Source organism: Gymnogyps californianus, chromosome Z (assembly GCF_018139145.2).
Source record: "Gymnogyps californianus isolate 813 chromosome Z, ASM1813914v2, whole genome shotgun sequence".
In the NCBI taxonomy this organism is placed as follows: Eukaryota; Metazoa; Chordata; class Aves; order Accipitriformes; family Cathartidae; genus Gymnogyps; species Gymnogyps californianus.
Genome location: NC_059500.1, coordinates 80966918 through 80993436, shown reverse-complemented (window position 1 = coordinate 80993436; position 26519 = coordinate 80966918). Strand labels below are relative to the sequence as shown.

At 42.6% G+C, this 26519-nt stretch overlaps 2 protein-coding genes across 8 annotated transcripts in view; one reads left to right on the top strand and one right to left on the bottom strand.

Annotated features, from left to right (window-relative positions):
• KATNAL2 (katanin catalytic subunit A1 like 2) overlaps positions 1–17603 on the bottom strand; it is a 32796-nt gene extending 15193 nt beyond the window's left edge. Inside the window, exons 1-10 of the mRNA XM_050913106.1 lie at positions 17552–17603; positions 10468–10538; positions 9887–10053; positions 7530–7572; positions 6997–7120; positions 5823–5918; positions 5216–5314; positions 4360–4437; positions 1809–1907; positions 1210–1273 (exon numbers count right to left, since the gene is read on the bottom strand). Coding sequence (XP_050769063.1) covers positions 1210–1273; positions 1809–1907; positions 4360–4437; positions 5216–5314; positions 5823–5918; positions 6997–7120; positions 7530–7572; positions 9887–10053; positions 10468–10538; positions 17552–17602 — 892 coding nt within the window. The 5' untranslated portion in view covers position 17603. The remainder of the gene's footprint in view (positions 1–1209; positions 1274–1808; positions 1908–4359; positions 4438–5215; positions 5315–5822; positions 5919–6996; positions 7121–7529; positions 7573–9886; positions 10054–10467; positions 10539–17551) is intronic.
• A 2932-nt stretch (positions 17604–20535) lies between these two features.
• The window catches only part of PIAS2 (protein inhibitor of activated STAT 2), a 34882-nt gene continuing 28898 nt past the window's right edge, over positions 20536–26519 (top strand). For 5 of the 7 annotated variants that reach the window (XM_050913076.1, XM_050913077.1, XM_050913078.1 and 2 more), the window contains exon 1: positions 20536–21007. In XM_050913076.1, the coding sequence (XP_050769033.1) occupies positions 20807–21007 (201 nt within the window). In that variant the 5' untranslated portion in view covers positions 20536–20806. Of the gene's footprint in view, positions 21008–23422; positions 23474–26519 lie in introns of those variants that run through there. The other 2 variants (XM_050913079.1, XM_050913081.1) reach the window with 1 other exon arrangement.

Here is a 26519-nt window from a genome sequence, read left to right as displayed (position 1 = left end):
TTCCCCTCATCCTACTACCAGTCAGATAAAAATATTAAAATAGAAAAAGTCATAGAATCATAGAATAGTTTGGGTTGGAAGAGACCTTTAAAGGTCATCGAGTCCAACCCCCTGCCATGAGCAGGGACATCTTCCACTAGATCAGGTTGCTCAGAGCCCCGTCCAACCTGACCTTGAACGTTGCCAGGGATGGGGCATCTACCACCTCTCTGGGCAACCTGTGCCAGTGTTTCACCACCCTCATCATAAAACATTTCTTCCTTCTATCTGGTCTAAATCTCCACTCTTTTAGTTTAAAACCATTACCCCTTGTCCTATCGCTACAGGCCCTACTAAAAACTCTGTCCCCATCTTTCTTCTAAGCCCCCTTTAAGTATTGAAAGGCCGCAATAAGGTCTCCCCGGAGCCTTCTCTTCTCCAGGCTGAACAACCCCAACTCTCTCAGCCTGTCCTCACAGGAGAGGTGTTCCAGCCCTCTGATCATTTTGTGGCCCTTCCAGGACTGTCTGGAGAAACTCAGGTAATACAGCACTGCAAATGCATTCCCCAAATTTTGAAGTACTACGTGCTGAAATGGTCAGATGCCTTCTGTGGCAAGTACATCTAAACATTCACAGGAACAAATGGAGTTTACTGCAGCGACAGCCTTTGCAACCTGCCTCAGGCGGTACTTGTGCCCTCTGTCCCCTCCCAGCCACACTCACGGTGGTAGTGCTTGTGTCAAAGTGGAGCAGAGGGAGCAGTGAAGCTGTGCTGACACGGAAAACACCCAGCTAGCATAGCAGAAGGCAAAGCTTCCACCCCATTTCCAAAACAACCCCCAAACGCAGAAGAAAGGAAGGACATTTTCCATAAGAAGGTGAGTCCATGTCAGATTTATTCACATTTCATAAGATCAGGTCAAGCCAAACTTGATTGATATGGTCCAAGCTGAGTAAAAACAGCGATATGAGTTCTCACTCCTCTAAATGATTAGTATAAGCACTGTTTTTGGAAGATTCAGGTGTAGAAATAGTCAAGGGTTGTGAGAAAGGCAAACGGACAGGTTTGAGTGTCAGATGTAATCATCCAACATTGTCTCCTTTTATTTTACATTACAGAACATGTTCTTTATTAACACATTTGATCTAATTAGCATCAATGATTTATCCATGGGACAAAATGAGAAGCAGTGATAAACAAACGGATATGGTATAAAGCTCTCCATACCTGGTGGTCCATACAGCAATAATCCTTTCCAAGGAGACAGAATGCCAGTAAACAGCTGTGGGTACTGTGGAAACAGAAAAGTAATTCAGGGATTAAAAATGTATCATCTCTAACAAAATGCAAGGGATTCTAACCCCTACCTCCACTGCTCCTAACGCATTCAGGAAACCTAAGAAATTTGAAGAGAGGGGGATAAACCCCCCCCAAAACAACATAATACATATGATCTGAGTACTGAGAAAAACACTGTATTTACCATTTGAAATCTGTTTTAAGTGAATTCTTCAAATGCAATTGGTTTGATATTCTCTTCTGTAAGTCATTTTCCATTGAACTAATATAGGCCAAATCCAGCACCTCTTACATTGCCAAAGGTGCCAAAGAATAGGACCCAACACTTACAATTTTAATATTGAAAGGCCATTTTCCTATAGGAGAATGCGTATGCCATTGCCAGATGAAACAGGAACAGGAATAGTTCTAACATGAACTGCCTACAAAAGCACAGAAATAGTGAGAACTCTGTGACACCACTGTAATTACAAGGAAAACGCTAACGAGCCCAACACTAGTTTTCTGAAAACTATTTAGCGCCTTACCCTGATGGGATAAACAACTGCTTCCTTGACTAGCCTTTTAGCTGCATCCAGTCCAATAATATCATCCCACTTCACGTTTGGATTATGGAGATAAATGTCCTGCAACATACATCGCATCCCGTTAGTAAAACTTCTTCTGCGCTAGAATAATGACCGCTGGCAAAGTAAAAGAATCAACTCAGTTGTAAAATAAGAGTACTATTAAGTGATACAAACTGTATTATTTAACCCTACGTACTAGGGACCTCCCAAGAGGAAAGGACCCACAGCAAGCATTTCTACAGACCTGCTACATTGTGCCTTGCTTCCCCTCAAGCCCCTAGTTTCCCTAAGAGCATATACACTGCCAAATGTATATGCTGAGCAGATCTGTTTCTCAGATCTGTTTTCTGTTAGTTGGTTTTAGTAACCAACTCACATATGAAGAGCTATCATGATATGAAGGTTCACCAACCCTAATATTTTGTCTCTGATGCTGGCAAGTATTGGATGTTTAAAAAAAAGTATAAGCAATAGGAGTGACATGTTGGTTCATATTTACATCCACCAAAATCTGCAACTGAAGGACTTTGATAATTAAAATTACATCTTAGTCTTTGAGCTCAAACATCCTTTGACATTCATTCTTCAGTGAATTTCTCTTACGTCTTTTTTGAACATGCTTATTCTGTAGTAATGAGTTCCACAGTTTAATTATGTGCAATGTGGAAATACTTTTGTTTTAAACTTGATGCTCAGTGACTTTATGGCTGTACCTATTACTTATAAGTAGCAGTGAAAAATTGTTATTTACTCCATACTATGCAAGATTTTATACGTGCAGGAAAAGCTGTGAGAAACTCTGTAACAGGAGGAAAATTTTCCCCTAAGCATCTATCAAAAGATAGTCGGTAATTAGTCTATGCCCTGAAGTACTCACTAAATTAATTTCATTTAATTCATCAAACTTTCCAAATCTTCTATGAATCTTTCCATTTGCCTTAGTAATATTTTGTGGCTTTGCGTTCCAGAGACTAATTGTTCTGCAGAAAATATCATATCCTCAATACAAATACTTGGGATAAATTCTGCTCTCCAATAAAAACAGGCAGTCCCCAGAGACTGAAGAAAAATTATGTGCTTATATCCGAGGGGAAAATTTGATTTAATACAATTAGAAAAATTATTTATATAGAGTAGATTATACTTTCTCTTTCTATTAACAGCAAATTAAGATGAATCAGATTTATGATACTAAGTAGAGACTTCCATAACTGTTTCCAAATTAAATTAGATTGCGTTGTGAAATAGATACCACATGCTATTTATTTTTATTGATTTATACAGTGTTGATTACCATAGCAACTAGGAACATACCAACACAATTTAAAAAACCATGAGAAATGAATGAGAGTTTTCTTACTTTAAGGTTGGAAATTTCTTAGACTTCAGTTCTACTGAACTGCAAATCCAAAACTTGCAGACCAAGAATTTGGGCCATACACAGCTATAACAAATCAGTCAGCAAAAGTCTTCCAGGCTTCTTAAACAGCTGATCTTAAGTATGTGGGAGCAACAGCTGACACCATTTCCGATGCTTATATCCAGAAAGAGTCACAACACCATCAAATATTGTGATACTGTGAAGCCTTTTGGATAAGTGCCTCCTGGGGTTTGGGAGGTGATGCATGCAAAACATTTACCTGCTTCGTAGCCAGGCTGATCCCCAGTAGCCCAGGGCCTGTTTGCTAGACTGCACCTCAACCCACGAGTGAAATGAAATGGTGCTGACAATGCTGGGATTCCCTCCAGGTGCCAAACTGCCCATCCTGGAAGAATCCCCAGTCTGCCCTGGGATACAGTGTATTATTGACGCTGCTCACGCAGCTCCTGTGCCGGGATGAGGGAAGGGCACTGCTTGCAGAGCCTACAGTAATCGCATCTCTCAACTGCGCCAAGTGAGGAAAGACGAGGAGGCCAGATCACGCAGGCAGCGCAAAGCAAGGCATAGGACCAGTATTATAAACAATGCGGGAATATCAGGGTTTAATAATTTTGGTACATGGTATCTAGCAGATACACTCAGAATCCGGATATTGCCGCGATACCGGCACACCATGCACACTGACCACAGCCCAATGCCTTGAATGGAAACTGCACCCACAGAGTTGAATCAAGGTTTTTCCCACCATTCGATCACAGTTAGATAATACATTAGATAACAGTTGGTATTAGCTAATATATTTAAATCTCTCTTTTCAGTGAAGTATTGTACGTTTTCTGTAGCAATAAGAACAAAGGGAAAAGCTATGGTAGTCTCATGGGTACAGCACGATTAGATTACATGTTCCCCATTAGAAAGGAATGGTCTTAATTACTTCCTCCCATTGTGTATCAGAAAGAAGCATCGTTACATGTAAAGAAATGACTTGTTGGGAGTCTCATGATAAGAGAAACAGCTTGCACATTCAAGAATAAGCACTATCAGTGACAGTAAAAAGAAACAAACAGCATTCTCAGCTGACAAAGAAACCAAGATCTCTATACAACTGAAATGGAGATCCGATCTTACTTTGCTTACAACTGCTGCAAGTTCTCTCATCTCACCAGTCATGCCAATAAAAGCACTAAGGGGTTTCAATAATCGTTCCTAAAAAAGACAAACATAAGTTCTTATCAGACTTCAATTATTTTTAAACAGACAAACTATGAAATAGTTTCAAAAAACCTGATACATCATAATATCAACTTTTAAAGCTGTAAAAATACGGATAATAATAAAGATTTTGAAGTAAGCCATATTTGCAGTAACTCATCTTTTCATCTTACAGAATCTAATCCTGACTTAACATTAAAATGAGCAGCTTTCTTATTGCACATTAGTCCTAAACATGCCCTACATAGGTTAAGAGGAGTGAAAAATGTAAATATGGTTCACCACATTGCCACATACTCTGTTTTGAAAGTGTCTTGAAGTGTAGCAGTTGCCAGGCGGAGTGGCACTGAGTAAGTTGGATGCACTGTCCTAGAAGCTATGGCTTGTGTCAAGGAATGATTACTTTACTGAAAATTTTCTGTCTCAACCATCTAAACTCTGTTCTTGCCTCAGCTGAGATGAACACTAAATAACATACTGAATTCAAAGGAACCAGTATTTCACCCTCAGATGTTCTGTGGGTTCCTGCAATTTTTTTTGTGAATCATAAGGTATCACTTGTAATTGTTGTCTTACTCAAAGAGAAAAAAACTGTCAACAAATTAGACCAGCATCAAGTCCACTCCAGAAGGAAATACACCACTTAGAAATCTAAGCCCTTTTTTAGCACTTGGGAACAAAGACAACATCATTGCGGTATTTTATTCTGTCCCTGGTTATATAAAACTGATGTTCATGTTCATTGGATGGAAATATGAAGAGAAACACTTACTGAAGGATCGGGATCACAATTAAGGCTGTTCAAGGCTATTCCATTTGATGATACTTTGACAGCATCCTGAATCATCCCATGGAAGTCAATTACTTGGCCCTAAAGGAGAAAATAGTATTTTGACAGGCTTTAACTGTTAAAACTGCAGTGGACCAAGTTTTGCTTGCCATTACAGCAATTAGTTTCCTTACTGCACATACAGTCCTAAATATGGCAAAAACGGACCACAGAATCTGTGGTAGCAGTGGGAGAAGAACACACATCTCCTCAGTCATTGCAACAATTTAACTGCAGAGCCTCTTATCATCTCATTCAGGAATCTGAAATTTATCTTCAAGTTTAGCTATTGCCACTGGGTTTTAAAACCAGAAATATTTTTGCTTCTTGACAATGTTTGAAATACTATTTAATGCAAGTAGAGCCTCCTATGCAAAGAATTACTGTCCAAATCATAAAATTGACCCTTCAGCTAATTATACAGGAAGATTTTATATATTAAAAAAAAAATAGACACAAAAAGCTTGCATTTGATATTTGTGAAAAACTTGCATATGTTTTTTCTACGTACACATTTATATCATAAATCACATACTAGGTTTCCACCAACCCTTCTTGGGTGAGTGCTGTCTCCTCCAGTTTTGTTGATTGCTGAGATGCTTAAGCCGAAGTCAGATTGCTCCAGAGTAACTGCATTGTCATTATTCTAAAGAAAAATCAATTTTAAAACAGATGTGTTGCCAAGTAGATGAGTTGCAGATATCCCATTATAGGTATCATCCCACCTCTTCATACATGCCCAGATGAGCTGTATCATTACATGGAAGTTGCAACAGTAATCCCATATTTGTCAGACAAACACCGTTGTACATGTAGTTAGACTTCATCTGACTGCAGACAGCAGTGGTGAAAGCCATGGCTCTAGAGCTCAGCATTCAAGATATTTCATGCGTATTATTATTCTTACATTTCATTCTAAGTTGTAGAAATCTGCATTTTACATAGCTATGAGAAGAAACACTTAATGAACAGTGGAAACAACAGGCAAGTATAAGGTATAGCATCTCCACTCAGAAATGAGGAGCTGTTTTAGGATTATAAATTACTTTGACATTCACTTCATAGCAGTCATTGCTGTAGTGTCCAAAAGCTAAGTTTTTTAAAGGGCAAGAGAACTGGTCAGAGATGAGATCCACTCTATGCAGGAATATGCAAAAAAAGGACTTAAAAAAAGAGGCTCTCCTTCTCGCAGTTCCTCAAAAGCTACAACAGACACGGTGCTTGCCCACCAACCTGCTGTTCCTGCTCCCTCCTCTGTAAGGGACGGTAATAAAGTAGTTTTCACAGCAATCTTACAAAATGAGACTCACAAAACTGAAAATTACAGAGCCAAGTTACTCCCCCAATCTCAAACACCTTATGCACTGTGAAGATGCTTACAACTGACAGCAGACTTTCTACTTGGTTTGTTCGCCTTGCTTTCAGGCACTAAAGGATGAATCTACTGGTGTTAATGGGAAAACTCTGGTTGCTTTCAGCATAGATTGGATTATATGACTCCTTTTCCTCTAATTTTTGCCTGTGACTTGCTCCCCAACTTACAGCCAGAAAGCATATTCTGCTGAAGTCTTGCATCTATAATCCTTAAATTACATAATTAGTAAAACCCATTAGTTACACAATTATTAATTGTGTAACTCACATCCTCTCGCTGCCTATAGCCTTTCAAAATAAAACCACGTTAATTTTAACTGTAATGCTGCCAAGATAAGACACGTTTAAACCTGTTTGGGGCTCTCCTTGGCGGATGACTGAAATTCTGTTGTACTCCCAGGTGAAGTTTTTGACAATGGTCGTTGCACTGTCTGATGTTTGAGCCTTGGGAGATTCTGAGAAGAGCTTGCTGCTCTAGAATTAAAAAAATAATATCTTGAAAGGCTTTCACAACTTTTTTTCCTTCAAAATACCGAAAGATTAAAAAGGCAGAGTTTTCAAATAAAGCAGTTTTGGGCTAACTTTGCTCCCACTGAAGTTAAGGCATCAATTTTAATCACAGCAAAGTTCAATGCTTACTGCTTTCAGACACGCCACCCTACCTTATCCACACTGCAGAAACTTTGTAAATTGTCTGCATCTCCAGTTCAGAAATAAGTCTCTATTTTCCTCTAAAAGATACAGACAAATGCACCACGCAATCAGCAGCGTGACTCTAGGCTTTACTATTCCTACGGTATCACAACATTATTTTAACCACGCTGCATATTGCTTTTATAGGAAAATTTTCTGCCCAGAAAAAACCCCCACGCATTTCTCTTACCTTCTTGGTCTTCCTCCAATTCTCAGCTGCTGTTTATTTTCTGCTGTGGCAAAATTAATATTAAAATGGAAAATAATTAAGGATATAAAAAAGGGCAACTTGGTTTTTTTTTTTTTCTCCTTCAAAAATATTTTTGAGCACACAGTAATGACCTTGGAAATAACAATGCATAAACAGGAACAGCGTGATTATAAGCAATGCAAGCTTGCAAAAATGTTTTGAAAACAAACTGATATTGGAGAGAGCAGTTTGGCTTCAGGCTTGTTAAATTTTAGGCTCATTCAGTCTTTGGTTTCTTTGCTTACATTTTAAAACCAGTATCATTTTCACAGTAAAATGAACACTACCAGAAATTAGATTAAGCACAATAAACTAATTTAATATATCTCACAGAATGCTTATTTAATGCTAATAATTTTTTCATTGCTGAATTGGGAAATAAGACTTTACCTCACTCTTCTTAAGAGTAATTTTATCATGTTCAACATACCAAGACAGCATAAATGTCACATTGCAATGGTGGTTATCAAACTATGCTATTTTTTGCACTTAGATCATTTGAAACGATTTCTGTCAAAGAAAAACTTTCTTCACAAAACGTCAAACTCACAAAGCCCAGATGTGAACTCACAAAGCCAAGGGTTTGTATCATACTAGCATGCACCTAGTTGTTCCAAAACACATCTCCTACCAGTGTTCTCTGTACAATGCTCTTGCACCCAGATTCTCATGCACTTACAGAAAATAATCCTTCCCAAACAGCTGTTTCACTGAAAGAGCTTGGGAACACGGTGTACTGAGAGGCAGCAGAGCCCATGCGTGAAACTTGTAATCCTGCGGCTACATCTACAACACTGCAAACTGCAATTCAGCATGGAAACGAGTGGATTCCGTAGGACTTGCTGAGAGTATTACAAAGAATTTAGTAGGAAGGAGCACCACACTATTCATTTTGTTTGGGCTGCATATACCACGAGCTGACCGTGGACACAATTTAAGGCAGGTCACAAAGAACCAGGCAGCAGCTTCTCTAGAGACACGTGCAGGAGGGAGGCTGCTTAGGCTTCAGGGAAAAAGGATGATACATCCCTGCCAGCGTGGTTGCACTTCTGGGCTTGGCTAATGGCAGAGTGCCCCATGTCTGAGTAGCTTTACTGACCAAAAAACGGATACTGAGTTCTTGTAAGTGTCTAAAAGTGGCTTTTTCGGAATTGTTCTTTCACTTGGATCATGCATCGAGCCTTGGCTACCACTCAGTTTGACTAAGAATGATGAGACAAATGCTTTGTAATACGTTTTCCTTCTTGATTCATAACAGATCCCTTTGGTTTTGTCCTGCAAGATAGCTCCTCTTTGTATTAACGCCAATCAACAGGTTCTAGCCATAAATCTCTTTTTCATGTAGCTAATGCTTGCTTCCAGCTAGTACTGATCTTCTACATCACCATGACCGTAATGATGACTAGTAGCTTTAGTACCTTTCAAAATCATTTCACCTATACAGGTAATTTTACTATATTTATATAATGTTTCATTTACCTGTGATTTCAAAGTTGCTGGCAGCCATATGAAACCATGACAACTGCTCAGAGATGTTCCCTGGCCAATCATCCCCTTCTCTAATGATTATATTTTTCTTACAAGACAAATAGGTAGAGATGTTGGTGTTTTCTGCGCCCTCCAAGCTCTTCATAACTGACTCTTATCCAGTTGTTCTTACGGCTTCTATAAGTCACATTTTGTGCTCAAGTACGAAACCATTCTGGCTCTCAGGGTCATAACAAAACACTGATGTCCTGATTTGCCTTATTCTGTATCATTCATTTATACCTCAGACTTTAAGTCCTTTAGAGCAAATAAACCTATTACTTGTTTGGCACATTACCTTTAGTATATGAAAATGTGCAAAATAAATGGTTAATGAGACTAGTGGTGATAAACTTTTAAGCACTAGCTTGGATGAGCTAAGTTATACTATTTCATTTAAGTGGGTTATTTTAATTTAAAAATTAAATCAAAAATAGAACAGACTTAGTATTCTCTCCCCATGAGAAGAAAGTGAATATATCTATGCCCTGATACTTTGCGGTTACATGGCATTTTCCAATATCAAAGCAGTTTTTAAAAGACAGAAAAATATCACCTTCTTTTTCCTCTATATAAAGAGAGAAGGAAGAACAGAAGGGCTCAAAGCTCCACCTCTCAATTCTTATGTCCTGTGTGCTAGAACTATAGCTCTGTAAGAGATTTCAAACATTAAACGTTGACATACACGAGAACGGCGGTGAGTATATCAGGCAAATACACATTTTAGGCTTTGGAAACAAAAGCTTTCTTTTTGGAACACAGCCACGTACCAGTGTCCAGGACCTTTTTGGTAATTTTAGGATACTTTTGAAATTTTACAAAGTAATAGCTTTCATATTCCATCAAAATTGTCTCAAGATCAATGTTGTCACAAACTTCAAAGCCACGTAAACTTAATTTCGTCTCTTGTTCCAAAGCATTTGCAGCATCGACATACCTGGTAATTTCAAAAAAACAAAGATCAAAAAACTGAGAGTCATTATCTTATTCTGATTTTTGAGAGAAAAAGCAAACAATGGCATTAGTAACTATATGGTATTTTTAACCTGTCCACAACTCTATTTATTATAAAAGCATAAACTCTATTTAAAAACCCTTTGCTGATTGGTCTAAAGTATTTTTAAATTATATAGGACATTTTTGTTCCAGAAACTGAAACAATTTAGCAAAGTAAATTGCCAAGATACGTAACAGTAGTTTATCTCTTACTCACATCAAACCAAAGGGCCATGCTGTCCATCCACCCAACAGAGGACAGAAGGACACATGACGGGAGGTCAGACACACACAAACCCACAAATGTAGAGCACTATTATTTAAAAAACATACCCCTATTATTTAAAAAACATACCCTTCCTCCATTAAATAATGCAAAATTAGAATGAGGAGATTTTTTCGACGAGCTTCTGTTCGCATCTCATCCTGTGAATTAAGACAGAACTCTAGATCAAATGTAATATTGTCTTTATTGCTGTAAACAGCATCTAAATGTAGCCTGTGGAAACAAACAAATTAAGACAACAGCATGTAAGAACTGTAAAACAACTCACTGTTAATAAACAGAAGGAAAGTGGTTTTCAATGTCATTTTTCTTACACATTATCAGGGCTACTGGATGGATAGAAACCTTTTTCTAGAGAAGAGAAAATTACTTTGAGGTTGAAAAAATAACTTACTTCCCTTACTATGGTTATGCATCTCCAATATGTTCAGGCTGCTGCGAATTTCGGGGTAGGACACTTGCACACCTCATGCACAGTGTCTCCAAGAGCTGTGCAAGGAAACCTCGTGCTCCAGCATGGCTGTGTCCTTCCCTTGCAACTAGAAACCCGTTTTCCGAGTGCTTGGAGAAGGGGGGATGGAGAACAGGTCTGGGATCTGCACGACTACACTACAAAGACCAGCTGTAACACTGTTGGCACCTCCCATTTCATGGGCCTCGATATTTATACACAACAAGTGAAACACGGAGCACCTGAAGAATTAGTAGTCTGGGATAACACCAAACTCGCCCAATTTTAACACAGGAGTGACCAAAGTCAGGTCCCAACATGCAGAAATTTCAACATGGAGTCAGTCCCGTGGATTTCTTCACACAGATTGGAGAACCCAGAGTCATTCACAAATGGTTCAGCGATAAAAACAAGGCAGTGTAAAACATCTTTGTCATCATTCAGTGCAGCTACATCTGGGGGAGCATAAAGTGCAATATCAAGTAGAGCAAAAGGGGCCGTGGAAACAGAAATCTTGTAAGACACTGGAGCAAAGCCTTACTCTGATGAAACATGCCATATATGCTGAGTGTCTGCACAGAAACCCTGAGATTTTAGGGTCATAACAGAAGTTGTACAAGGAAAGCTCTAGAAATCAGCATATCAACTTTGGTCTGCCTCATTGGGATTTGAAGCTGGGACCACAGGAAAAGCAGGTATGGCCAAACCCACATTTAGGCAAATAAATTATTTCCTTTCTCTTTTAGGATGCTGGCATTCAGCACTGGGAGTCGGACTCGATGATCCTTATGGGTCCCTTCCAACTTGAGATATTCTATCATTCTATGATTACTTATGAGGACCCAGTGTGAGCATGAAAGAGCGGCACTTAGTGGATGGGGAAAGAGCAGTAGTTTCTGTTGCTTGCATTGCACGTATATATTCCTGATCACATTGCACAGTAATGCAGACACAGACTCCCACTTCCACCCCCAGTTTCTCTCCCTTCTACCCCAATCGAACAGTGCCTGCATGCATCCCCAAGAAAAAGCCTAGCCCAAGTGTTAGGAACCTGTGGGTGACAATCCCACAAATCTTTGTCCTCTTCATACTGGAAACAGAGCCCCAGCATTTGTAGCAACGACTTCTGCTGCTCTCTGCCAGTGCCTGGCACACAAACAAGCCAAACAATTACTACTGACCAAGGCTTATGTTTTTAAATGCCACAAGATGCATAAAAGGAATATCCATATGGGAAGGCAATTACCCTATCCTTCCCGGTCTCTTGGAAGGAAGCATCATTATAGTAAGCTGCAGATACTGAAGAATCATTTATTCCTACAAGCAAAGGTGCTTTTGGGTGGTGCAACGTACTGCAAAACCAACTCACCTCTTTAGCGTGCCTTTCAGTTGTCGGATTAGACCTATCTGCTCCCTCTGCTCTGTACACAGCAGTGGATATTGTATAGCATTCTCCTGCTAATTTAAACACTTGAGATAGTTTTAAAATAAAACAATAGCTGATTGTGCTAATACCTCTCCGTGTGTTTGCGAACCTGCAAAAAGTACTGGGTAGAGCAGGCAAAAGGTCTCCCAGTACAGCAGATGTTTTCTGGGATGTTTGCTTCAGACGTGGGGCCATCTAGTGACACAACTAAGAAAGAGCTGGGGTTTGCTTCTAACATCTCCTGTGTATTTGTATATCACATATTATTAAAAAAATTGGTAGAATCTTCATTCTGGTTTTCTAGAGAGAAGAATCAAACTGGCTGGGGAAAAGGGAAGAAACCATACCCCACTTCTAGCCTTTGCTACCTTTGATACCCTCTTGATAAAGTTACACAGCCACTCTGTTTCTGAGTCCATAAGGAAGCTACAATACCGCTTGCCTTTCAGTGGTGGTACAAAAGATGATTTTTCTAAACCATTTTAGGGAGGAAGTGTGCTGTGTAAATGCTTGGTAGATCAGTAACTCTTGAATGAAGTAGATCGGTTCCTCAGAGGTGCTGCAACAAGAAATGAACCAATTCTGAGAACTGTCATGAGCAAAGAGAAAACACTGACACCCTGGAATGAAAGGATCTTTTCCTTCTTATTGTTTTGAGGTGCTGGTGTTTGGAAAACAGATTTTCAATTGTGGACCTTTCACCATTTCTCCTGGATGATCTGAATCTTCCAAAACAGGCTTGGAGGTGCAAGAAGGAAGCTGGAGTCATCACTTGCTGAGAGTGGCACCTGTACCTTCTTCTAAATTCAACTGCTCCTGCTGTTTTATGCTGAGAAAAATTAACTGTTGTGTTTGTCCACATATCAAAAGGCAAGATCACAGCTACCTCTGAGTATTTAAACACAGTATGAAAACAGTGGTTGCCACAGAAGACAAACACATCAAGTGTTTCATGTTTGAGTATTTAGAGTATAATACTCTGACAAGGAAGGAACTGCATCTGCCTGATGAACTGACAGGGCTCACAATCCATGCTTGGAACTTTCCTTGAAAAGAATTTGTATTCTGGTGTGTCTTCTGCTGTTGTTCATCCCACTAGGTTACTTCTGCTATCCCTAAAGGCATTTTAAGTTCTAGTATAGTGATACAGTGATGGGCAGCATCTCAAATATTCTAAGTAGAGACTTGCTTTGGGTACAGGATAACATTGTGTCGATGTATGAGCAACCGACTTCAGCCTTAGCATAGTAATGTTCTTGTTGTGTTGACCAAGCAGAAGCAAAAGTGAACCTTTACATCAAAAAAGAGCCCCATCTAAAAAGTAGAAGATAGTTTAAACTGAGAGATTCATTCTGTCTTTATCTTGTGTTAATACAAATGCACAAAGCAATGGTTAATTTGAGAAGTCAGACATCTGTCCAAAGAAAATTAACTAAGCCGTTAATCAGTTGATCAACTGACAAAGACTTGCATTATATTGGATCTGAAAAACAGAATACAGATATCAAAATCTCTGATCCCAGTTCTGTGAAGTTTCTATAAAACAAAAATTAAGGACTTTTCAACATGTACCTGTTACCAAATCACAAATCTTGTGAGTCAGCGGTGCACAGACCATTGCTTTCTTGACCAACCCCACAAAGCCATGTCTCCCTGCCTTTCGCCAGTCTTATTATTCTACCACATACCCCTTCCAAGAGGCAGATGAACCTCTGCTCGTGTCGGTGCCACCAGCAGCTTTAGCTGTCCACTTAAACAGCTCTCTGCCCACGCTGGTCTCCTTTCCTGAACTCCAGTTTATTCTCTAGGGACTGACCCCCACTGCAAATACATCCACAAAGCAACATGCCTGCCACAGTACAGACAGATACGAACACTGCCCAGGACTTCTGAGGCGCTTAGAGAGGAAATGGTAAATCTTACACAGCATGAAAAAAATAGGAGTACTTACAAGTACAAAGTTACTTAAAATTCAGTTTAGCTTTATAGTGATTTAGCCTTCCTGTTTAATTAGTATTTAGAATTGCATGTTGTTTATAGCCACTGGTATTTCAATAGATGTTTAAGTGTTTAAAGTTTAATAAGCTTCCATTCATAAAAGAACAAAAAATGTATGTAATTAAATTTTCAATTACTATAGGGGATTTTGGGGTCCATGCAATTAATAAAAGCTTAAGGCACTTAAGCGTGATCTTGTTTTAAGAACTAAATAGTTGAGCACTTAACTAATTAGCTCCAACACTTATAGTGTATTTTATTTATTTCTAGCTTAACAAAAGAGTGGTATGTATTCCTTTCTTTCAGCCGTTTAAAATTAAACTCGATTAGAGTCATGCATCTTTAAATGCAATTGTTCGTTTAGTCATTTCCATACCTTTTACTAAAATGCATTTACATTATAAATCAACCTAGTCTCTTGTGTAATCCCATCAAATTAATGGACCTACTAAAAGATTAATTTAACCCCATAATGTTTCATTATCATTTGACCCTATATTTCTGCATGAATATATTCGATAGCATGAAGAAAAAAGTTACAGAGTAAGTCACGGTCTGAGAAGCTTGGAAATAACAACGATACTGCTGTAATACTGTGCCCTTGTACATCCAACTGGGGCAGTCAATGAGTTCGGAGGGATCTGTGATCAGGAATTCAGACAAGAGGCAAGCGGTTAGCTCTGTAATCACACAGGGAAAGATCTTACCGGAATACACATGCAGTGTCCCTTCCCTCTTTTGCCTTTGGGATGCCAGGATGGCTGCCCAGTATGGGGTTCCTCAAGATCAAGCTGGCACCACGTGCCAGGATAGAGAGAGTGGCTGAAGCATGATGGACTCGCCCAGTTTTCCTCCTCCCTCCACCACCCTGCATCCCCACAGCTTTCCCCTAGCCCTTTGCATCTTGTATTTGCAGCCTTGCCAGGCTTTTTAGAAGGCTGATGTTCAATTATCGTTTGGCTTGCTGACAGTATTTTTTGAGAAACACAAGCAGAGAAGGGAAATGGCGAGTTTTAAACAATGTATAACTTGGCTGCCATTGAATAGAATTTCCCAGCACAAAGAAAAGGCGCTTCTTTACTCTCTTCTCTCTTCCAAATTATACAAGCCTGCTGCAAACAATAGAGCTGGCAAACTGTCTCAAGAAGGATTACAAATAGCTTTCATAATTAAAGACATACAGGAAGCTCACCACAGAAGTTATGGCTGTCGTAGCAGTAACACTAGGATGCATCCGAGAGGTGTTAACGTTTAAAATCTAAAGACATTTTACAATTTGAGTTTGGTGCACTGAAAACAGAAACCTTCTGATTTCTCCCCCCATTGCAATAATTACATGCCGTCTTTCATTAATTCATGCTCCGATGCTAAGAGCCACTCACAAACCACTATTATCTCCCTCTTTTAACAGGAACATTGCTGAAGCCAGGTTTTACACTGCCAAGACTTCACTAATTTGAAGTGCTATACATTATGAATACATAAAAATGAGTGGACAGAAAGTATGGTAAATCATTAGACAATACAAATTAAGGATGCTCAATTTAGAAATTAATTAATTAATAACCATTAGCTCTCCCACTCATTTGTATGAATTTGCAAAGTTCTACTGCAGCTTGCAATAATATTGCTTGTCAAGAGTGATTTACAGAACAAACACAGGAAATATTTAACAATTAAAACCAGTCAAATGCCTCAGAAAACAAATTTCTTTGGTTGTAAGACTACACTGGGTAGCTGTGAACAGCCATAGAATTGTAATGCGTATAGAAATTTATATTTATATAGGAATTTATTTTTTTAAACACTTTTTCCTAAAATTGCTAGAAAAAAAATTATTTCCATTCTATAGAACAGATTAATGGGAAAACGCAATACAGATAAGGACAGGACTGGGGAACTAGGAATTCCAGTAATTATTTAGTGCTACAAATAAAAGATGTAGCAGCCTAACTTTTAGATACTGCATTGCAATACTGGAATTCAGAAAACAGAAATTAAGTATCTATGCTCCCTCCACAAAAGTCAAGAACCTTAAAGCAAGAATCAAAAAATCCTCTTAGCAGCTTCAGGTTATTCCTTAGACACTGACTGGCTTAAAAAAAAGTAGGCTCCAAACTTCTGCCCCTCTGCAGAGTATGAACAGCTCCCTCTACTCTGCACCCAAAATATAAATTCAGATCTTCACATCCATCCTGCCAAAAGGCTATGGAGAAGTCAGCTTACAAAGCAAACCAACCCAAACCCAGTGGTACAGCTCACAGGGAAGAGTTCTTGAGCTCCAGGTCCTATTCCCACAAATGTTTCTGCATTTAGCAGTCAAAACCATCCTTGGGACCAGGGCCACGCAAATCCCCATTGGTGAGGTTACAAATTAGACCCCTTTTTTTCCTGTCTTCCTTCTGCACATTAGCACCGATTCAATACCACACCTTAGGACACCATTCTCGGTGGCTGGGATCTGAATCCATTTTAGGACTCAGAAAGAGCCTGTGCTGGAGGCTCCCATTCCTAGCTAAGTACACAATCTACTAATCCAAGAGGCTGATGTAACCTAAAACTCAGTCTCAGAACCCCTCCCAAAACTATCTTTTTGTGAGCAATCCTGTCCTATTCACACCCAGTGGGAACAGGGATTTGTGCACGCACGCACAGCACCCAACACCTTTGTGGAAAAGGTTTTTAGCAGGCCTGCAGTGCAGCCCTACAGTCTTACTCTAGTTGAATCTGACCAGCAGATGGAGGCAAAAGAACAGGCTAAGAAATTTAGCAAAATCCTGCTGCTTCTGGGCTTCCTAGAGCTCGACCCATCCGTGCGATGGACGTATGGTAGGACTGTACAGCCCTGACTTATGGAAAAGGGAACCGAGGGAGGAAGCAATACGGAGTTGCCCCCTTTCGCTCTATCTGCTCCTGCCACGACCATGCAACGGACAGTGGCTGTGGGGAGCAAGGGGGGCCTGGCCTACCCTGAGGAGCAGACAGGATAAGAAGCACTTCCCTCCTGCAAAGGGAAGGGAAACGGGAAGGGGGGCCGTGGGAAGCCCCCACCCTTAAGGAGAGCCAGGACCGCCGTCACGCCGATGACCCCGAGGACCTCCACGCCCGGCCCTCCCCACACCCGTCCCCGTATCGCCCGCCATGCCACCACCAACTCTCCTCAAGCGCCTGCGCACCGCTCCCCCGCGCATGCGCAGAAGTGCGCCACCGCCCCTCCCCTGCGCGATTTCCATAGCAACGGGGACGCGCGGCCGGCCGGCCGGCCTGCCGGTTCTTACCGCCTCCCTCGCCTGGTAGATGGTTCTCAGCGTTTGGCAGGAGAGCTCCATCGGGGCGGGCAGCGGGCCCGGCCACGGGCGGCTACAGCCCGCGGGGAAAGTCACAGCGAGCTACCGGCAGCGCCCGGCCCCGCACCCCGCGGAGGCCAGCGGGCGCCGTGAGGGAGAGGCCCGCCCCACCTCCCTCACGCAGCCAATCGAGACGCCGAAAGGTGAAAGATTGCCCGAAGAACTGCCCAATCAAAAGTGGAGCAGGGGGTGGCCGTTTAAAGGATGGGCCAATCACGGTAGGGAGGAAAGGCGGGGCTAGCAGTAGTGTTGGCCAATCGCCGCTAGGCTCACCTGAGCCGCGTGGTGGGGTAGTTTGTCGGGCTGTGAGGGGAGTGACGGGGCTGTTGAGCTGAGGGGCTGGAGACGGTGCGGAGCGGACCAAGCCAAACCAAGCCAAACCAGCCCAGCCCACCCCACTGTTAAACATGCCTAGCTCACCTAGACAGGCGAGGTGCGTCCGAGAAGAAGTAGAGTGCAGTCTCCCCCTCGCATCAAGCATGGCGGTGGGCCTTAAAATGGAGGCCGCCAGCGTGCTGGGTGTTGAGGGAATGCAGGGCTGTGAGAAGGGCCCTCTTCAGAGCACCTGAAAGCCGTTGTTAAACTCAGCTGCCTGATTGCTGCAGCCTCCTGGGTTCAGGATGTGTATTATTGGCGGGGTGAGTTGTGCTCGTCGGATACTGTTTGGCTTCAGTCCAGCTGGAGGAGAATATTAAAAAAAGAAAAAAATCCCTGAAAATACATGAAAGGGAAGTTAGAGCATGCAAAAGGCTTATGCAGTGATGGCCACAACAGGGCACAAAGCAGGATGGAAGAGGTCAGAGGGGTGAAGAACAATCTTCTGAAAACACCCTGTCCTCTGGTATGTGGGTGCTTCCCAGCCAGGCAGCTGCAGGTGCAAGCTCTCCCCAAGTCCTGCCCCTTGGAGACCAACAGCTACTCAGTTCCATCAGCTGTTCTTGGACAGGGTAACTACCAGATTTTTCACATCCACGCCATGCTACGCTTGCTTAGCATCTCATCCTCAAAACCGTGTTCTCCAGACATCCAGGCCTTCCTCCAAACGCTGTCTCCTCAGTATAACTGTCAATACCCCAAAAGGCCTTATCCTTTTGGTGCAACCCTGCTCCTACTCAGGAATGTTTCTCCAGCCCTTTTCTTACACTTTCCCAATCCAGTGTAAGCCAACACAAGCTTTGTGTTCCCTCAAGCTCCCTTTCCTAAATACCTCCAACTGCACACACCTCTTACAACCCTTCTCTCTCTCCTTTCAGTATGTCTTAATCTCAAGGATGTCCTAAGCAAAAACATGACTTCAACGTATGTTAACTGCTCAGTCAGTTGCACTGCAAACGTACTGTACTTTCATCCTGTTAAGCATGTAATTTAATACATATCTTTTTTATTAAATTTGTCCCATAAACCATGAAGTTTTCAAAGTGGATCGGATTAATGTTCCTGCATCCCACTTAGGTCCTCTCTTACTAGACTTTGTGTTTAATTTTGTGGCCTTAATGTGGTAGTAGCGTAGGTAATGCGTTCATTTTCCATTATTGGGTGCTTCTGTTTTATGGCTCTGAAAGAGAAGTTCCTGTAATTGAAGTTAGGATTCAAGCCATCCCAATTAGGTTTCCAAGATCATATCATTACTGTTGAGAGAACAGCCTGGGTTCTTGGCTTTGCTTGACTGGAGAGAGTTTTCTACCATGTCTCTTAAAAGGGTAGTGGTATCTTAATATGTGGTTTGCTGCTGTTTCAATGGGTAAAGACAGAGAGTCTTCCATCCTTAGAAGACAAACTTAAGGGTAATTTTCACCATATGTTTGTGAATGAATCTTTCAAACTGCCCTTGGAGACAAATGCACACTCGCAGTCGGGGAGGCTGTGTTCAGGACTGTGAAATCCCCGTGAAAGCTCAGGCGGTTAAATCTGCAAGGGCAGACTTCTGCAGCTGAACAGTGCTGGCTGGCAGGATCAAGGTGTCCCCAAGCAATTCAGCAGCCTACAAAGAAACCTTGCTAGGGCACTCATTATCTAGGCCTTACATTCAATAGACATCATTTAATGAAAATAATAATGGTCAGGTAAACAATTTTATAGCAAACATTTAAATATTTCCCTGCTGTGCTTATAACCAAAATATAGGTGTATCACCCTGGTATGTTAGGATAGGCAAGCAAAACTAATTAACATGTATTTCATCAACAAAACTGATTAGAGTATAAAAATAAAGAAGAACAAATCAGATTTCTAATTTACATTTTGTCTACATATAAGATATGTATCTACTGAGTCTGATATCGCTTTAGTTAATATAACTTCACTGTATGTCTTGACATAACAGATTATTTCCCATCTAAGCTCTGTTTTGTCAATTAGCTGCACAGACAGTGCAGATACAAAGCACCCACACGTACGATTTCTTTCCAATAAACATCTTGTCTTGTAATCAGAGCCCAGATTTTTATGGGCAGCAGAGCAATTAAGGGGGCCTGCGAGCCTCCGTGCTTTGACAGTTCTAGACCTAACACAAGAGGGATGTGGGCACTGAGCACCATCCCATTACGTTTTTGCCATCCACTTTCTCTAGTATTACATTAAAAAATAAATGGCTACGGGATAGGAAAGATGATGGAGAAGCCTCAGGCTGGCCTCATAAAGTTCTTTCCTTTAAACACAGCACACACAAAAAAAATCTACCTTTGGCCCAGTCATCTCAGGCCCCCCCAAGCCTACCACTGCTTGTAATTCCTATTCGGTTGTCTACTAGCAGCTGGTTAAGCAGCACAGGAGGAGTTTGTTGAGGCATAATGCCGATGAGTGTAATTGCTGCAATGCTGGGAGCAGCTGTAGGGTGGGTTTTTTTTGTTGTTTTCTTTTTGACTGTCTGCAGCGTGGTTGTGGGAGGCAGGGAGTGTTGATTTAGATGATCAGATGTCCCAATTTCAGTAGGTAACACAGCTGTGGGAAGAGTCAGTGCTTGTGTGGACATACTGTGCATAGTCCTAGAAAGATTACTAGAGAAGATTGAAGCCCAGATGTATTTTTTTTTCCCCCCTAACTCAATTTAGAGGGCAGGATGCTTAGCACCTATAGGCTCCCTTCTTACCCTAATTAGAGGCTGTTGGGAACAGAACCCCAGCAACTGTTATCAGATGGGAGTATGAAGTGGCTGCCTTGAAGAAGGGCAGGTTGTCTGCTCCTCTGATGGCTGGTGCTGGGCCTAGTTTTAACGCTGGTGTTGCAAAATCAGAAAGGACTCAAGGGGAGAGCGTGGGAAATGCTTTAGGAGTTGCAGTGGGGGGTTGTGAGAGGAGAAAGAGGAGGGGAAGGAAGAAGTATCAGAAGTGGAGGTGCAAGAAGCAGCAGCAGAAGTATCAGAAGCTGGAAGAATGTCTGACGCTTGAGGTAGGTTTCTTAAAAGTGTGGTGGAAAGAGAAATGTTGGAAAGACTGAAACTTTGGTAAGCTGCTAAGGTGGCCTGGTATCTGGGGAGTGTAAGTCTGGAGTGGATGTGTGCGTGAGGAGCTTTGAAAAACCAGTGGGATTTTGAAGAACTAGAGCAAAAGGGGAGACTGATTCTAGTTACTGGAAAAAACAGAAGAGGGCGATTTGAGAGAAACCTTGGTGTGGAGGTAAGATAATGGAGTGGGAGAGGATAGGCCTGTGCCCTATGCTTTTGTGGAGTAGGGACCTAGGAAAAAGCGTGAGGAGGACCAGAAGTATGGAGTGCTTGTTTTTTCAAGGGTACGGCCCCAGTGACGAGTAGGAGAAAGGTTGTGAGGGAAAGCTGGAGGAAAACAAAATATGATGAAGAGAAGAACTCTTCAAGCAAAAAATTAGGATAAGCTAATATGTAAACTCTTATTATCTTATGCATGTGAGGTGTTAAAACACAAACTATAATCTGTTTGCTCTTATCCCAGTGAATACAGGGGATGAGATGAATGGGAAGGCTGAAAGATGTGGTTATGAAGTGAGAGGTGAGCATACGTGAGAAAATAAAAGCCTGGCTCTGATGTGAGCTTACACATCGATGTCTTTCCTGCTGTATTTGAAGGAAGAAACGTGTGAGGGTGCGCTGAAAGAAGAGAGAAGGCTTTGGTCTGGTCTGTGCTTTAATGATCCAAGAGATCCCAACCTGCAGCTTGCCCCTTCACTCTGGTATTGAATTGCAGGGAAAAAGAAATGTTTGATGGACTTGGGAGTTGAACTCGCACAGCGCTGTGGCAGACAGCACGCTTCATTTGGCTGCAAATTCCTGGTTTTGACTAACAAAAGGGGTTTGAAATTAATAAAGTCCTTATGTTTAAATCTTCACGGAGATGACTGTTACAAGACCAAGCACAGAACCAGCTTATGCAGAGAAGGACTAGCTATCTGCGGTTATGGTTAAAAACTTTAGCAGAACTAAGGGTTTATCTTGGACTAGCTGATAGTAAATAAAAAGGAAAGCCTGTCTCAAAAAGCTATTGCAAAATTACCACTAATAATGTTAATTACTGAGTTCCTGTGTGTCAGATCTTGTAGTGCTATTGAGTGACCATAGCCAGTGTGTACGGCGGGCATCAGTACCCTCTATAAAAGCTCAGCTATTCCCAAAATTGTCTGCCAGAATCCCTCCTAGCAGAGCTTGCTGCCGACATGGCCTGTCTCTTGGCCTGTTAAGAAGCTCCTGGTGTAGTGTACTCATATTTGTCCTGAGAGATCTTATGGTCGTAGTTACCGCTCTGAATCTGTCAATCGTGCAAAAACTGCTGCTTTTTGGTTAATATGGGCAAATATATTTTGCGTTTCAGACTTTTTTTTTTTTTCCTTCCCCCCAATGTGTCTCTCCAGCTTCTCGTTTGGGTCAGTTTGGCTGCTTGCCTGTTTGTTGGCTCAGTCTTTGCTTTTTTTTTTTTTATTGCAGTAAATCGGTTGTTTGGTTTAACAGCCCTGTTGCCAGTGAAACTGAGTATTGTGACTAGGTAATTATTGTGACTAGATAATGATCTCTGGCTGCTCTTGAAAATAATATTCTCAGCTGCACCTCGATGTTTATTTTTCTGTAAATGTCTCAACATTTCCCTTACAGCAGGAAACCCATTATCCGGTTTTGAAGCTTACTGCCAGTGACATTTTCGCTTCATTTTTTATTAATAAAATGTGTCACATCATCATTATAACACAAATTATGAGAATGTTCTTGATTAGACGGATAAAACTAAGAAAGCCATAAAATCACAGCGCAAGTCTGACCTTTCCATTTAATACGCTCCGATCGCCAGACTGTATTATTTACTCTTCTTCCTTTTTTTGTGAATATAGTAATTCTGTTTAACCCCTGAGTGAGTAGGTCCTCCGCGGTGTTAATTCTGGAGAGAGGGAGGGCGGCAGCCCCGAGGGGTGCGATCCCGCCGGGTGCTCCCTTCTCATGCTAATGTCCCCGGAGCGCTTGGCTTTCATGCCGGGCCTGGAGCTGCTGCCTCTTCCCTACCGCCCCGCGGCTTCGGGCCTGCTAGGCACCCCGAGGGTCGCGGAGGGGCCCGGCTCGGTAAGGGGCACTGCGGCCCGGTACCGGCGGGCTTGTGTGTACCAAAAAAAAAAAAAAAAAGCTGTTTTTCCCTCACGATTTCCCTCAGGTTCCCCCCCCCCGGGGCGGAGAGGCGGCCCCCGGGCAGGCTGGTGGCCCCGGGAGGCGGTGCGGAGCCCCCCCTCTCCTCCACCCGCCCCCCCCTCCCCGCCGCCGCCGGAGCCGCCCTCCCCTGTCACGTGCCGGGGGCGCGCACAGGGTGCACGATGGTGGTGGCGGCGGCGGCGGGGCCCGGCGACGGCGGCGGCGGTAGCAGCAGCAGCAGCGGGTAGAAAATGGCGGATTTCGAGGAGCTGCGGGTGAGGAGGGAGAGAGGCGGCGGCGGGGGGGAGACGCGGGCCAAGATGTCGCCCAGCCGTTCCCGCGGCGGGGGGCTCCCCTCGCCCACCCCCGCTCCCCCGGCCTTTCCTCACGGGGAGACCCCCGCTGCACCCGTCGGTGCTTGGAGGGGAGGGGGGACGACGACGACGGACGCTGAGCCGTCAGCGCCTCTCGCTGAGGCAGCAGCCCATAACGGCCGGCCGGAAGCCACTGGGGCCCCGCGGTCGCCTGAGCCTTCCCCGGGGAGGAAGCCGGGCCGCCCTGAAACGCGGTCGGGGGGCGGTGGGAGCCGGCGGCGGTGCTGGCTCTGCCCGAGGAAAACCCTCCCTGTCACGTCCCGGGGAGGGGGGGAGGCTCGGGGAGCCCGCTTTTCATCTCCGCCGTGTGGGTTGTGCTGTCGGTGGGGTTCTCTTCCCCCCCCCACCCCGGTTCCCGACATTTTAAAAGCCGTTTCGGTTGTTGAGTGCGGCCCGACCGGGCGAAAAGCCGGGCCCCGGCCCGGTGCCGGAGGCTCGCATGGCGCCTGGCGGGGCTCCGCGCCCTCGGGAGGGCCCAGCGCCGTGGTGCTCTTAGTACGAACTGAAGGGAGAATGCTGAATAATTACTGAATTTTTGAAAACTCATTAATTGCTTTCTTACCGGGAAAACTGTGCCGCTGAAGTGTGAAATCTAGTATTTCTTTTCAGACCTGTTTTATCTTCAGTTGAATGTCTTTTATATTGCACTCGTGGACTTTCGGTAACAGATTTTTCAGTGGAGGGGTGGCCTTTCATATTTTAAGGTGTGTACACAAAGAGCTGACTACATCCTTTCTGTTTTTCCTTACGTTTCTTGAACAGTCTGCGAGTATCTTTGTTCGGAAGGAGAATGTTGTCCTTCTGCAGCATCCACACCTGCAGAAGTGCTGCTGAGGGAATACTACATACGCACTGAACCCCCCCTCTGACCTAGACTTTCCTACAGAAGGAATAAGAGTCAGTTAAATAGGAACCAGCATGAGTTAGGCTTTAGTGTAGAGAAAGGTCTGATGGCTGAACTGACTGTAGTCTGACCAACAGTGGGAAATATGCTGCAATCGCCAGAGAATTTCCTACACTAAGGCTTCTTCTAGCACTAACACCGCTTGGGTTGAAGTGGCTGTAGTGTAGCTGAGGAGCTTGGTTATAAAAATCTCATGGAAAGAACTGAGTTTCTTTATTTGAGGACAACAGTGCACTATCTCAATCTGAGGTTTGAGAAGGGTTGGCTTATTTTTTCCTGAGTTAAACCTCTTTCTTTTTAAAAACAAACAAACAAACAAACTTGTTTGTGTTTACATGTCTTCTCGTTTAGTGTCCTCACTCATTTTCAGCCCTTTTCCCGAGGTCTCTCAAAGGGTGTAGCTATGTAGGTGGCTAAACCCCCAGTGTAAACTTTGTAGCAGAGATAACTCTTCTTTGTGTAGCTCCTCCAGGCTTGACCCAGAGCTGTGATCCCCATTTTCCAAAGCGCTACAATCACCTATCTAGATATGCATAAGTATTGATAGACTCTGTCTGGGAATTGGGTACCTAAATACCTTTGAAATTATATATGCACCTGAGTTGCTTGCCAAAAGTAATGCAGGAAGTGTGGAGGGAAAAGGGAACTGGGTTTCAGGCCAACTACAGGACTGCCCTTTCGTCACTCAAAAGAATAGGTATCAGTAGTTTAAAAAAATACTAGTCTGAAGAGATGTCTTTTGATGTCCCCATTCATCTTATTTGTAAACTGGAGTGTCTGTGAAATGAATCTGTTAGCCTGGAGCTTCTCTAAATGTTCAACACCTGGCTGATAATAATTTGTGGTCCATTTTGGGAAAGCTCTAGATATTTTTTGGAAGAGAATCTAGTAGACTGCTTCATGTCTTCAAGGCCTTTACTGCCATTTTTTTTTTTTTTAAGAGGATACATTTGAATGTGTCTGTTTGAACACCAGGCATTTGGTTTGCAGGTTTAAGTTTTTTTCAGACAACCAATTCTTCCTGCTTTTGGCCAAAGAAGAGAGACACCCCACCCACCCCCAACAGATTTTGTGAATTGACCTTTAGGAGTGATCTTAAACTGCTGCTTTATAGATTAACATACGGGACGTTTTTATGGGCAGTATTGTTTGCCGCTCTCCTGTTGATTGCAATTTCCTGTAGTACGTGATCTCTACCTGCCTTATAAAAGGCCGCTAGGGCAATTTGGAGAACTGAATTTATTTTAGTAAATTGTTAAGGACTGACTAAAGGCAGGAGGTCAGAGTTCTCTCTTAAATCCTGTTTTTGAGGGAAATGTGCAGCGGCAGCATTTTTCTATTCTCGGGGCAAAGGATCGTTTTAATATTTGTTAGTACCATCCCTGCTGTCCTCTGGATCTTCAGAGTAAAAGTTCTGGGGAGCTATGAGTAAAGGGTTATAACTGAGAGACTGTGGTGAAAGAAAACAAAGAGACTCAAAGGAACCTGCTGTTACATCATGCCTTTTGGAAATCTTCAGTTTTGTTAAAGGATTTGGAAGCAGCTGTAACTACAGTCACTACTTTTCAAGATATGGGTGAAAATGTCCAGTATAAGGCTTACCCTTCCAGACCTTCAGATTAACCCGTAATTAATTAGTAGTGTTTATTAAATTCTGTAGGTTACCAGTTTCTGGAATATTAGGGAGTTGCTGAGAAGATGTGGTGAGCGCAAGTGTATCTTTCTTGTATTTTGAGATACAATTTCCGGACCTGCTGTTCACAGATGTGTTTTTAAACATGGCTCATACCTTTATCTGTAATCCTCACTCACGAGCAGCCCGATGAATGTCAAAGGGATTACACAGGCATAGAGGGACGTGGAGCAGAAGTCAGCAGTCTGGTGTGGAGGCCAGAGATGGCACGTGAACACATTTTTGAATAGATTTGGCCCAGGAGTGGGGAGCTACAGCTCCTTCTGAGAGCCATCTGTGAGAAAATGATTCCAGCTCCCAACAAATTCTGAACTCGCCGAGATTTGGCTTGAAGCTATGGTTTGCATCCC